General features: G+C 52.8%; 1 protein-coding gene across 1 annotated transcript in view; it reads left to right on the forward strand.

Moving 5' to 3' along the window:
- The window catches only part of COCSUDRAFT_46553 (hypothetical protein), a gene marked incomplete at both ends in the record, with an annotated part of 33,200 nt that overhangs the window by 12,777 nt on the left and 7,067 nt on the right, over positions 1 to 13,356 (forward strand). Inside the window, 20 exons of the mRNA XM_005649483.1 lie at positions 1 to 162; positions 933 to 992; positions 1,551 to 1,741; positions 2,512 to 2,632; positions 3,066 to 3,198; positions 3,561 to 3,627; positions 4,117 to 4,345; positions 4,815 to 4,945; positions 5,621 to 5,763; positions 6,288 to 6,480; positions 7,039 to 7,179; positions 8,696 to 8,830; positions 9,439 to 9,552; positions 9,806 to 9,918; positions 10,291 to 10,588; positions 10,659 to 10,700; positions 11,141 to 11,203; positions 11,474 to 11,569; positions 12,398 to 12,553; positions 13,175 to 13,328. Coding sequence (XP_005649540.1) covers positions 1 to 162; positions 933 to 992; positions 1,551 to 1,741; positions 2,512 to 2,632; positions 3,066 to 3,198; positions 3,561 to 3,627; positions 4,117 to 4,345; positions 4,815 to 4,945; positions 5,621 to 5,763; positions 6,288 to 6,480; positions 7,039 to 7,179; positions 8,696 to 8,830; positions 9,439 to 9,552; positions 9,806 to 9,918; positions 10,291 to 10,588; positions 10,659 to 10,700; positions 11,141 to 11,203; positions 11,474 to 11,569; positions 12,398 to 12,553; positions 13,175 to 13,328 — 2,742 coding nt within the window. The remainder of the gene's footprint in view (positions 163 to 932; positions 993 to 1,550; positions 1,742 to 2,511; positions 2,633 to 3,065; positions 3,199 to 3,560; positions 3,628 to 4,116; positions 4,346 to 4,814; positions 4,946 to 5,620; positions 5,764 to 6,287; positions 6,481 to 7,038; positions 7,180 to 8,695; positions 8,831 to 9,438; positions 9,553 to 9,805; positions 9,919 to 10,290; positions 10,589 to 10,658; positions 10,701 to 11,140; positions 11,204 to 11,473; positions 11,570 to 12,397; positions 12,554 to 13,174; positions 13,329 to 13,356) is intronic.

The following is a 13,356-nucleotide window of genomic DNA, read 5'->3' on the forward strand; positions in this document are numbered from 1 at the left end:
ACATCCTGTTGATGCGGAAGCTGTATGCGACGCTGCAGCTGCTGCTCAGCCGCCTGCTCAAGCGCGCGGCGGCTGCCCCGCAGCTTCCCCCGCAGCTTCCGCTCAGCCGCCCTGCACAGAGCGACAGCGCAGCTTCTGACATGTCCATGGGCAAGCCTGCAGGTGCGCACCATTCTTAATCCATGAATTCTCACCCACAGGAGAGTATAGAGGAAGGTGCTCCCTCGTGAGTGCACGTTATGGAGCAACAAGTCAACAATCCTATGGCCCAGGAGCAGTCATGGACTATATCTGATACATGCATAATTTGCATGACAGCCCTGCATGTAGATTATGCATGCCTTACTTGTTGGTATCAATGAAAGGCACCGGGCCTACGGTTGAATGGGTGTTGCTTGAATCTGCCAGGTTTCTCAAGGGGTACAATTTGTGGCAGCCTTTGCCTACAGACAAGCAGATGCACCTTGCCCGTGGCAGGACGAGCTTGTGATAAATATGCTGGGTGGTTGGAGCAGTGCATGACATGGGGGTTTACTGTAGTAGTCGTTGTAATATCCGCACCCTCGGCGGTGTTAATATTTTTCAAAAGGGTTTTAAAGGTCTTCCTGACTGACAATATATCAGGGTCATGCTCCATTGGATTGGGCTTGTCGAGAGCTTTCCGAGTGTGGTCTCCAAATTATGACAGGTTTTATATTTTGGGAGACGGGGTCTTAGTTACACCCTTTTCAGCCAAAAATCAATGCTTATTGCGGGTTTTAGAATGACTACTACTGTATTGTTTCGCCAAAAAATGGTTTGATGGCAGTAGCTGCTGTCCTGTAGACTGTGCTGAGAAGCTGATGAACCGCATGCGCAAGGTGCACAAGGAAGGGCGGCTGCCAGGCTGGCAGGTCGCCAAATTAGACAAATCAATATTTGCCTGTGTGCAGGTTCAGCAGTTGCTATGGAGGTGTCGAACGCTCCCGCTGCTGCCAGCACGGCAAGCGCTGGTGCAGTGGAGCAGAGAGACAGCGCTCCTGCCAGCACAGGCAAGACATCTCCTAATCTGCCTACTCGTTTTCCAGATTTGGTAGATACGGAGTGGGACGGGTTTTGGGTGCTGTACAACTTGCAACGCGTGTCCGCCTCTGTTGGTTTTTGAGATACATGAGATATCTCTCCGGGATTGCAAGCCTCCTCAGGTTTTACTTTTCACAAGCATTGGAGTGATAAGCGCGGATGCTTGCACATCCCGAGGGTAGATTTCATGATTGAAGAGATCGGTAGTGGCGGACACTGCTGGCGCATGTCAAAAAGTATGGGTCACCCACAGGGTACAAAAGCCCTTCGGGAGCAAAATTCGTTTCACTGCGTGCTGGTAGACCACCTTTATTGCTTTTCTCTCACAGCCTGCTCTCATGAATTCTGCACACTGTCCCACACAGCTGCATTTTCCAAACTTCCCACATCGCCCCGTCCGCATCACCAGTCTTGTACAGGAATGACTAACGCATTGTGTGATTCTTTATTCCATTCCTGCAGCATCAACAAACACTCCCCCTGCGCAGGGGCGGCTGCCGGCCAGGGGAGCGCGCCGATTGGAGCGGCGGCGGCTGCGGCGCCGGGCAGCGAGGGCGTTGCCTCCCCGGCAGCCAGCGCGGATCCGGGCATGCTGCAGGAGATGCTTGTGTTCTTTGTGCACCTTGCCCTTCACGCCTGCCGCGGCTGGGGAGCTCCGGCGCCGCCTGAAGCGGTCCTGGTGGGGTTTTTTTCCTGCACGTTGTCCTGCATGTTGGCGTCAAGACAACCCCTGTAGATTCTACTATATTTCTGGGTTTCTGGCAGGGTTATAAGGGTGTGGGGTAATAAGGGTGTAAAGTAGAATTACAGCACAAACGCGGCCCCGGCGGAAGTAGCCCTGGTGGGCTTTTTTTCCCTGCACGTTGTCCTGCATGTTGGCGTCAAGAAAACCCCTGTCATTTCTATTAAATTCTGGGTTTCTGGCAGGGTTATAAGGGTGTGGGGTAATAAGGGTGTAGGGTAGGATTACTATACAAACGCGGCCCCGGCGGAAGCGGCCCTGGTGGGCTTTTCTCCCTGCACGTTGTCCTGCATGTTGGCGTCAAAGAAACCCCTGTAATTTCTATTATAATTCTGGGTTTCTGGCAGGGTTATAAGGGTGTGGGGTAATAAGGGTGTAGGGTAGGATTACTACACAAACCTGCCATCTCGTGCATCTTCTCCTTCCTGTCCTGTCATGTGCTGTGTCACCAACTGTGCCTGTGCGCCTATATTCAGGGTGGAACCTATATTTAGGTTTTGCATGCACAGTGCCTGTTGTCCCGTGATCCTATTTTGGCACTTCCCACCTCTGCCCCTGGGTGTATGGCACTCCAGCCGGGGTTCTGGCGTTCCTTGACAAATCTCTTGGAGTTTCTGTTTAGGCTTCAGAGTTTTTTATTTGGGGTATTTAATCTAACCCTGAGAATCTATCACATAAATAACCCACAATATATATATTGCATGCAGGATTCGGAAGAGGACACCCTGCCCGAGCAGGATGTGCGCCTCTTTGTGGAGGCCCTGAATGGGCTGCGCAGCCTACTGGAGTGGCAACCCGAGCTGCTGGAGAGCCTGCTCTCCTATGAGGGTGCGCGTCTATATTTTCTCCTTGTCCTGCATGCACTGAAAACCATAAGATATGTGCTCTTTGTCGGTGCTCCCTGAGAATGCCATGTCTTTTAGTTGGCTGTCTGCGCACATACCATGGCTAAATGCAAGCGCACTCAAATCATGTCCAAAAGGGCCCTACCACTGTGCAAGACAAAGTTAATCTTGTGCTGCAACTTGGTTCATACATGCCATGCATCTGAAGCCATGCATGCGCAGCAATGTAGTGCGAAACACTGAACTAGATTTGTGAGAGCCTCTGGTGCCTCTTGATACCTGATCTGCATGGCGTTCTATTGGGTGATGCCTTCAATGCACGGGCCTGCTTGGCCAAGGCATTATGCTGGTATTATTTTGAATTCAACTTTTAAAGTTGTATTACAAAAGATTTGAATTCGAATTCTGCACTGCAGGCGCGCGCACGCTGATGGTGGAGGGTCTGTTGAATGTGCGCCACGAGGAGGTTCGCCGTCGTACGGCGCTCCTGATGGAGCTCATCTCCTGCAAGGGCATCGGCCACCCATTTGCGCTGCAGCTCCTTGACAGGTGACTCCTTTGGTCCAGGTGTAGGATTTTTCAGGCGTTTGGTCCAGGTCAAAGATTATCTCACCACTTAATGTCAATCTTAGCAAGATCTGAGCGAAGCCCGTGCCTTTCTTGTTTGTATCCTGCCTTGCCCTGGATTCGTCTCTGCATATCCTTCTGGACATGCAGGCATTTGATGCATGCCAGTGATCCTTGCCAGATCATGGTGCTGTGAATATGACTGGTGCCCTGCTTGGATATCTTTTGCGCTACCCCTCACTGTCTCCTGTTAGTCAGCGGTGACCCATACTTCCTTGGCAGCTGTCCTGACCCGTTCCCGTAACAGGATTGCATGATCCGTAAGCTTGGCAGCTTCTTTGCAGGTCCACGGCGGCGGCTGACGCTGTGCCGCACCACTGCGATGCGTTCTACGAGCTGTTCTGCGACCTCGTGCGAAGCATCCCGGATAAACCCCAGCAGGCGCGCTCTTCCAACCAGTTTCTGCCTGCCTTTATCTGTCACGGGCTGCCGCTACTGGATGTCCAAGCCAGTAGAAGTCAGTAGTGACTGCTGTAATCCGACGGATGGCATTTAAAGCATGTACAGCCTGGCCTTGGCACTTGCAGCCCAACATGCCTAGCAGACCAGACGGTGTATTGTGCGCCGGGGTTTAAAAGGTGAATATGCGGCCTGGGTTGCCGGTACATCGCTCGCCATTGCTTCTGCTTGGCATGCGCGGGGGATGTTGATGGCAACATCTGTGATTGTTACCGACGCCATTCCAAGCACAATCTTGCCGAGTGTTGCACCGGCAATCCAGGGCTAGCTGCTTTGCCACAAACAGGCCAGATCAAAACTCGTGGACATTCCCTATATGCATCGGAAGATGACACAAGAGCACAGATCAAGGCTGAGCCGTGCGGGGATTCTGTGCGGCAGGTGAGGGAAGCCGAAGTGCAGCTGGCGGAGCAGCTGCTGGGGAAGCTGGTAGCTGCGCTGGCAGCTCCCGACGACGGCATGGCCGACAACGTGCCGGGCCGGCCGCCCGGCGCCGGCGGCTGGCGGCTGGAAGGGAAACTGAAGCTCACGCTTGCACTTGTGCAGACTCTCGATCGGCGGTCGATTGGCACCTGCTCCGATAGCGGGCTCGTTGCTAAGCTGCTCTCAGGTGCGCGCACTTGCTAGAAGCGAATGCGCGCCAGTCAGAAGGGTCGGGGTGTAAGCATGGAGCTCTTCACAGATGCTTCCCTGCAGAGAAGGATCATGGGCCTTTCAGAGAGGCTGCAGGGTTCATTCACCCTAACATGGTGCATGTACTCATGGTTGGTGCGAGGGTGAGGTACTTGGCTCTGAAGCCACAAACTTTTCTGCGGGTTTTTGATCAGCACCAAAATCTGGACAAATTACAACTGGGAACTGGTGATTTGGGGTAAACCTCTGGGGCTCACGAGGTGGTGCAGGACTGCCCTAAATTTGCGCCGGTCCTGCTGTTCAGAAAAGCCGTCATACTACCGTCTATACCGTCTATACCGTCTATACACTGTAAGCTGTACGAGCGTCTCTGTATGGTGCAATATGCTGGAATTTCTGTGGTTGGAATCTGATAGCCAGAGAGAAGATGTGATGTGTGATCGCAGAGTACTTGTTTCCGGCGGCTGCGTTACTGGCGCGCATACATGGGGAGAGGGGATTCTGCGTGGCCAGTCTACCGCAGCGTGACCTCTACCTCGCCCTCAACGCCCGCTGCTCCACCAAAGCCTCTCGCCAGGTCAGCAAATCCTCCCGCTGACATCACCGCTGACATCAGCATAAAAGAAATCAAGGATTGTGTATAAATTGAATCGCAGCACAGCTTGGTTGGCAGTAGGGGTGGAAGCCTAGAGCTGTGCAGCAGCTTCAAAAGCGGAAGCTTTGATATAGTTGACACAAGTGAGAAGGGGTGATAGTGATATGCGATAAGGGACTAGGCCCTGCTGGCTCTGATATAGAGTGACAAACAAGGCACGTTGCCTGGGATGCTCGCTGGCTAGACTTACCCGGCCAAGCCTTGTCGTGCTCATGTTGCGTTGGGGCTAAATCCAAACGCCCGCTCAGTGCAAAGCAGGTTTCAAAAGTTGTCAGCGTGCGCACTGCAACGCAAGCGCACCAGGTTTGGCTTGGCAAGGTCTAGCCGGTTTGAATAGCGCGGGCTGCATGGCAGTCCTTGCAGCATGCACAGTGATACCCGTTCTTGCTAACTCTAACTTCCGTTGGGTGGGTTGGACAGGAGACCTGTGAAACAAGAGGATCCCACCATCTAAAATTGTTCATGCCAAAACATTGAAAGCCCCGTGCACAGATGGACAAAAAGAGATCACTTGCGGGAAACAAACACTTGGGAGAACTGGCATACCCTGCAATCAACCCCTATATTATTATGTTAACAAGGGGATATATATCGCAGGCAGCGCTGGAGCTGGTGGCTGACCTGATGGAGAACAGCAAGGTGTGCCTCAAGGAGGGCCTGCAGCACCTCACCTGCCTGCACTTCCAGCAGGAGCCCTTCGCCGACTCTGAAGTCAACCTTTCCGGCCTCTCCATCACCAGGTGATCTTCATAACCCATCTAAAGGCTTGAGGTATAATCACCCCATGCCCACATGCAGCCAGGGCGACTGTTCTTCGTTTCAGGTGATAGAAAGTGTGAGCCTTCCTGCAAAGGCTCATCTTTCACCACAGAGGCCCCTTTTCACGAGACCACATCCCTTGAAGTCCGAGTTCAAAGCTTTGTTTTAAAACGGCGGAAGCCATGCAGTGGTTGCCAGTGCTTTGATATGTGCCCTTGAACAACCACCAACACCACTTTCTGGGTGTTTCTGATGGCTTGCACACACCGCACTCTTGCCTCTGTGGTCCTCAGGACTTTTGCTGGAGTTTGATAGGGCTCCCCGCGAAAGGCTGCAGGGAGCAAGCTGCTGTGTTCCGACGCAGTCACATGTTCAAGCAGTGCACGTGGCAGTCTCTTGTGTAGGCTCCGGTCATTTCCCCGACGCCTTGAGATCTGCCTCACTTGCTCGAGAACCTCAATGTGCTGGCTGTCAATCTTGACCATTTTCTTGTGCGAGCTTGCAGGCAGCCGAGCGGGTTTGTGGGTTTGAAGAACGCGGGAGCCACGTGCTACATGAACGCGGTGTTCCAGCAGCTCTTCATGCAGCCCTCAATCCGCGCGCTCGTGCTCGGCGCGCGCGAAGAGCCGCCCGCCGAGCGCACCGAGTCCACCTTCTACCAGCTCCAGGCGCGCGCACTCCTTTATATTCTTTTTTTGGTTATTACACGCTTTTCCTGCCAAAAGGCAAGGTACGTCCTGCAGACAAGCTGCAGTTAAAGGCTGCCACAATCCTACCACTTGTTGGACTCGCCAGATCCAAGCAAGATCCAATCAACCATGGGCATGGTGCTCAGTATTTATACCGCCCCCCGCCAGCCGGGGCCGACTCCTTCATAAAGTGTTACAGTATTCAGTCACGGCGTGTTGTAGTGCATCCCGGTTGCAAGTCGCCGTCCCAAATACTCTTTAGCGAACAAGTTGTTGCCCCAGTCTAGATTCATTACAAGGAGGCATACAAGTGCACACCCTGCATGCGTCAGTTTCTGCGAGCCCCGTGCCATGATTTGGACAACAATTCATTGAGGGCTGCTTGGCTTCGCACCCGTCAGACCTTGCGGAGCTTGCCGGAAGGTCAGCGCAGGTGTTGAGCTGCCATATGGTCTACCTGCAGTCTGCCGCTGTCTATGCCAAAACTAGTGACAGAATCTATCAGCGTGGTGGTCCTGCCTAAACCATGCGACCCTGAGGTAGCTCTGTGTCGTTTTTTGCGCGCAGCGGATGTTCGCGCACCTGGCGCTGAGTCACTGCCACTTCTACCGGCCGGCCGGTTTCTGGCGCACCTTCAAGGACTACGATGGTGAGCCTCTCAACGTGCGCGAGCACCAGGACGCCTATGAGTTCTTCACCCGCCTCCAGGTTAGTCATCCATGACTCATCACCTTGCTTGATTCGGCCATTCAACGAATTATTGACTACGTGCGACCGGTAGGGGCGCCTACGGGTTGTTCACCCGCCTTCGGCCCAGGCTTTATCGTATACATCACAGGCTTCGCATCCCCAACAGCCATGCAGCCCGCAAACAGCAAGGGACAGGTCTCCCTGGGCCTGGAGGTTATGATCGTGACCCCGCGCGCTGACCAAGGCGTCTGTTGCTGCTATTGCTGAGCCAGAAGAGCTTGCTCCTGCCGTGGACTTGCTCGTGGCTCCGGCCGAGCCAGAGCCACGACCTTGGTCAGCGTGCGCCGTCACGGTCAAGACCTCCAAGCCCAGGGAGACTTGTCCCTTGCTGGTTGCGGGCTGCATGGCTGTTGGAGACGCAAATCCTGTGATGTATACAGTAGAGCCTGGGCCGATTGCATCCGCGTGCATGAAGCTCGGCGGCATGCGAGTGCCCTTCAGCACTGCGATGTCATCCTGCTCTGATACCTTGAACTCCTGCACATGCGACCATACCAATGACTGATGATGAGCGTAGCTGCAAACAGCCAAAATCCAAAGCAATGAACAGCGCGATCAATAAATGCGAGCTCAAGCAGAGATTGTCCTTTGCCTCTGCACAAATCTCAAGGCAAGCTCTGTGAGGGTGGATTTTGGAGCTGCAGCCATAATTTCGAGGATAAGAACGTGAAGGGTACCCACAAATCTCATGCGGCTTCATCATAGGTCCACTCAGAAGTACAAGGTGTTCGGTCACTTTTGTCACTCAAAATTTTGGCCACATACAGAGCAAGGCACCAATCTCCACCGTCTCGCCTGTGACTAAGTTGATGACAAAGCGCGGCTCTAGGGACACCTACGCATAGGAGATTTTTAGCTGCCTGCATGGTGACTCATCCCCGCACTCGATCTGGCCATGGACTGAGCTGGTGACTAAGCGCGGTCATAGGGACTAGGGGTCTAGCGCATTTGCCCTTCACGCGCATGCAGGTCAGAAGTTGCTCTAGCTTAATGTAGCTAGTGACAAGCGCATTGAAGTTCGCCTCGCGATAATGCCACCTCTTCCCTTTCTGCCTAGTGTATTACCTTATGTAATGAGCCAACAGAGAGGGCAAGGCGGCTGCAGGCCTGTGGGGTGGTTTGCAATCTTTGGCAATCACGGCACTGATAGTGGTGCAAAATTTCCATACTTGCATGCTGTCCACATGCCTGCAGCCGTGCAAGCCACTCTACTGTCAACATGCTTCTGTCAGCGCCTGAACAAGCTCTGCTGCCTTGAACGTCAATATCGTATTATTTCTGCTTACTCTGGCTTAGCGCCACTGTAGTCCTTTCTGCATCATTGTCAACATGCTCTCATTGCTGACAACGCAGTCCTAAACAGCACTGTTTGCATGTGTGACATGGGTTGGATGACTCATCCGGGTGCACGCCTTGCCTCCTTTGGCAGCAACATCAAATGACAGTGATGTAATAAGCTGTGTTGCCAATGTAGGATTTGGTGGACCAGCATCTGCGTGAGCGCAAGGAAACGCCGGCGATGCAGGCGGTGATGGGTGGGACATTCGCGCAGCAGATAATCTGCCGATCTGTCAACTACCGCTCCGAAAAGGAAGAGGACTTCTACCAGGTGACTTGACAGCCGCACTTGTTAGTCCGCTGGTACCATGTGATGCTGACGAAGTTGGCCCCGCCGGTTGTATCCTGCCCGCATAAAGGTTGAAAAGCAGAAGCACAACTCAGAGACTTAGAGTCACATGGGTTGATGGAGATCAGAAACTCTTTAAAGGGCGTGGAGTTCAATCACTGTACACATACAGACCATCTTTATGATCCTGGTGCTACAAGTCTTGTGAGATGTGCCCATTTTTGGGTGAAGTAGATAGGCCATGTATGTGCGCGTATGCTCTCTATTGCAAATTTTTCACTGCATGCGGAGAAAGGATGTGAACCTGGCTTTCGAGGTGTTCCTCCATTCCAGCTTTTGAAGGCACCAGAGGACAGTGGCCGGCCCAGCATGGCAACTTGTGGATGTGGCTGTGCATGATCGATGGAGTGTCGTGGTGCACCATTACAATGTCTCTATCTGCGTGCATGCGAGTCTGTTTCTGAAATGTCATGCTGGGCATGCAAACACCTGCGACATCAACTCCAAAGGAAACCATTCAGACTATCAGGTTGTCACGATGATGCCAGCAGCAAATCGGCTGATGCAAACAACGTGTTCATTGTGCGCAGATAAGCTTGGATGTGAGGGGGAAGAAGAACCTGGAGGAGAGCCTGGACTTCTACTGCCAGGGCGAGCTCATGGAAGGGGACAACCAATACTTCTGCGAGCAGGCCGGCAAAAAGGTGCTCAGTCCTATATCATCACAACATCTGTCACTTTTCATTCTTTTACGAGTCATCAGAAGCCCTCAGTGCAAACAAGTAAGCCAATGTGGAAATGCCACAGTTTCATGCGTTGCCCTTCTTGCTGCAACAACGTGCCCGTCAGAACGCTGTTTTGGTAGTGACTTAGTGTGTGACGTAGATGAGGAGTAGAAGAAATGCCGCGCCCAAAGTATAAGAGGAGAGCTGATAAGGTGTGCGGGGTCTTTTGCAGGTTGATGCGGTGAAGCGCAACTGCATCAAGGTGCTGCCACACACGCTGGTGATTCACTTGAAGCGCTTCGAGTTCGACTATGAGACCATGACGCGCTGGAAGATCAAGGACAGGTGACTCAGCCGCTTCAAAGCAATAGTCAAAGCAAGTCAAGTTGTCATGGAAGGCATCAGAAGCTATCTGTTCCGGTGCACAGCTGTGAGCAACAGATAGCTCTTAGGCCCTCCAGCATCTGGTCATGCCAGCAGCAACTCGATGCATCCTGCAGAAGATAAATCTGACACAGCATATAGTAAATCTTGAGCTCTTCTGAGGAACAACTCATTCCTGCACAATTGCAGTACAGCATTTCTAAAGGTGTGTGGCCAGTTCTTGCACAATTTCAAGAGAGACATTTTGGAGAACCTGTTGCACATATAAGATCCCTTTCCTTGCTGCAAATATTGCAGGCAGGCTACGACTCGTCTGCACATGTGTAATCGCAGGTTTGAGTTCCCCCAGGAGCTGGACATGTACAAGTACACAGTGGACGGCCTGGCCGCGCGCGAGGAAGCCGACGCGGCAGCTTCCTCGGAAGCTGCCACCACCTCCCTGGCAGCTGCCGACGACGGCGTCGCCGCCGCAGCCGCCTCCAGCGAGGGCCATGAGTCGGCCATGTCAACTGCCGCCGAGCCTTCCACCCCAAAGGAGCCGCCAAATGCAAAGCAGTACCAGTACACTCTGAAGGGGATCGTTGTGCACTCGGGGAGCGCCTTTGCCGGCCACTATTACTCCTACATCAAGGTGCGCAGTGCATTGCACTTCTGATCAGGCCAGAATGACAGGCGTCAAATGTGTTTGCTGTTAAAAACAGAGCTGCTTTGCCTTTGCCAGCCACTACTATTCCTCCATCAAGGTTCGCAGTGCTTTGCACTCTTGTTCCCCACACCATAAAGACTGAAATATGGAGAGCTGGGTTTTTGCCATGTGAGCTGTTTGGCGGCCGGCTTTGCTGTTGCCACCAGTCTGCACTGCAGCGTACACCTGTGCAGTCCAGAATGACAATTCTCAATTGTGTTCGTCTCCAAAAGCCGAGATCGACTCCCCATGCGACCCATATGGCAAGCCGGCCTGCCACTACGGATTGCATGGAATCTGAGCTCTGCTTCTAGGGTCAAGAAGCGTGGAGCACGCAACTGGCCATGTCTTATGGAAGACAAGAGGCAATGCACAATACAACACGTGCAACGGGTGTGAGGACTGCTGTGGCAGCATCGGCTTTCTCTTGTCCACCACTGGGATGCTGAGATGTTCTTTTGTATCAGAGTATGATTTGTGCGCGTGTTTGGGCTGCAGGTGAGGAAGCAGGAGGGGCAGGGCCCCGCAGCTGGGCAGTGGCTATGCTTTGACGACAACCAGGTGCAGCCCTGACACATTCAAGCGACATTTACAGTGAAAATTTTGAAATTATATATAGGCCCTATTTTGAGTGCCTTTTGGGAAGCGTGCGTATCACACAGTCACCTGATTGTTGCGGTAAAAATGGCATGTAGTAGTGACTACACCAACAGCAAATGTCATGTGGAAGCATGAGAGAGGTGAGAGTTTCGTGGTGAAAGGGGTGGCGCCTGCTCATTGCAAACTTCGAATTTGGGTTCATTAAATTGATTGTACCATGTTATTTTTCAGGTGGAGCCGTGGGAAATTGCCAACCTCGACCGAGACTGCTTTGGAGGCAAGCACTCGGACAGCGGCTTTGGCGATCGCAGCAGTCTGCTCGCACAGGTCATTTCCCTCTCTAGCATTAGGGGCACGAGGGTATCTATCTCCCCTTTCCCCCTTTTGGTTTTTCCTTTTCCTTTTTGTTCCAGCAGACGCTTGCGGGCCATCAGGGAGCGTGTAATCCCTGCCAGGGGACAAGATCTCAAGATTCGCACATTCTCCATGCGTGTATGTGCTATCCATTATGAATACCACAATGCTGCCATCCACGAGCCTTTCATTACTGGAAGCTTGCGGATCGTGAGCTTCAAAAGCTGTCATGAATGTCCATGAGGTCATCCATGCCAGCCTCTCCTCTTGCATGCTGTTGCAACAAAGCATAAGACATCTCAGGCGCTATAGTGCTCTTAGGTGCATATGGGCATTCCTTGAAGACGGTCCGAGAGACCCAGCAGACCAGCACCTCATCTCTTAGCTTAAATATGGATTTTTTTGGATGCATTGTTGTGGATCTCTGAATCCCTGCCTTCCGCTCATGACCTCTCTGGCTTCCTCTGCTTGACTATCTCAGGCTTGTCTTTCGCACCGCTGCACAAGTTGTGCAGTGTTGCAACTTTCAGCTAGGCTGGTCATGTGGATTGCAGGAATTCTCTCTCTCTTTGCGCATGCCCCTCTATTATAACTGTGTCAATTGTAACAATTACAGGACGTACTTGTATGCATGCGCGTTCGTCAGGTGACAGGCTTTCTGTGACCCCCCAAAACTCAACTTCAATGCGTGCGTCGGGCGTTGATAGTCGACTGGTCCCAAATTTGGATTGGAATTTGCATGCGTCAGGTAATGTACTTTGACTAGCCCCAAACATTCAAATTTAAATTTGCATGTGTCAGGTGACGGAGTTTGACCGCCCCCACAGCGCGTACATGCTGTTCTACGAGCGCAGCGAGGAGCTGGAGCCCATCGAGAAGCTGCTGCAGGCCAGCGTCCCTTCCGCCCCAACCCCTGAAAACACCCCCGCATCCGGACCCCTCTCCAAGGGCCTCGAGGTAGGGTTTGCAAACACCTATAGCCTGCCCACAGCACATGCTGCAAAGTCGAATCAGCACAGAGGCTATGGTCAGGGCCTGGATACAGAAGGCTGTGATGCCTCTTTTGTGCCGAGTTTGCAGGGCTTGTCACCTCGTGACAGATGATTTCACCATTCAAGTGTGTGGTGGGTGCCAAAAGCCGTCCCAGCAATCTTGGTGGTAGCAATCAGGATTGTTGGGGCGTCTTTGCTGCTTGCCATGCAGTCGAAGGCTTTCTGGTGTGCCGCTGAGACAGGTGTGGTTGAGTGTCATGGTCATCCCACCCATCAATGGCATGTGCCTGCGTTTTTCTAAAGGCATGCACTTTAATGCTTGGGTATAAATTATATTGAAATATGGCTGAGTGTTTTAGCACCGCGGCACATTTGGTCTTGACCTTGTCGCCCTCGTGAGCATCTTCCATGGATGAATATACACCTGCTTAGTCATCGAGGGTTGAAACACCTCAAGGGTGGTGGCTGAGGGTGGTTGCACCGCCGCGCAGGCAGGCATGCCCGAACAATCTGCCGATTAGTCATCTGGGGTTCAAGTTACTTGAAGGGTGATGACTGAGTAATTATGCTGTGTTTGTTTCTGCAGGCGGGGATGACGGGGGCGGACCCGGCGGCGCAGAGCGCGGTGTCGGCTCGGCAGATCGGCGGCGGCGGGCAGAGCCTGTCCACAGTGCCGGTGCCCAACATGGCCGCCACCTGCCCCTCCATCCTCGAAGAGGTCATCAAGTCCAATCTGGATGGTGCGCCTGCTCTCTTCTCTTTTGTTAT

This window comes from Coccomyxa subellipsoidea (genome assembly GCF_000258705.1).
Source record: "Coccomyxa subellipsoidea C-169, whole genome shotgun sequence".
Taxonomy (NCBI): domain Eukaryota; kingdom Viridiplantae; phylum Chlorophyta; class Trebouxiophyceae; family Coccomyxaceae; genus Coccomyxa; species Coccomyxa subellipsoidea.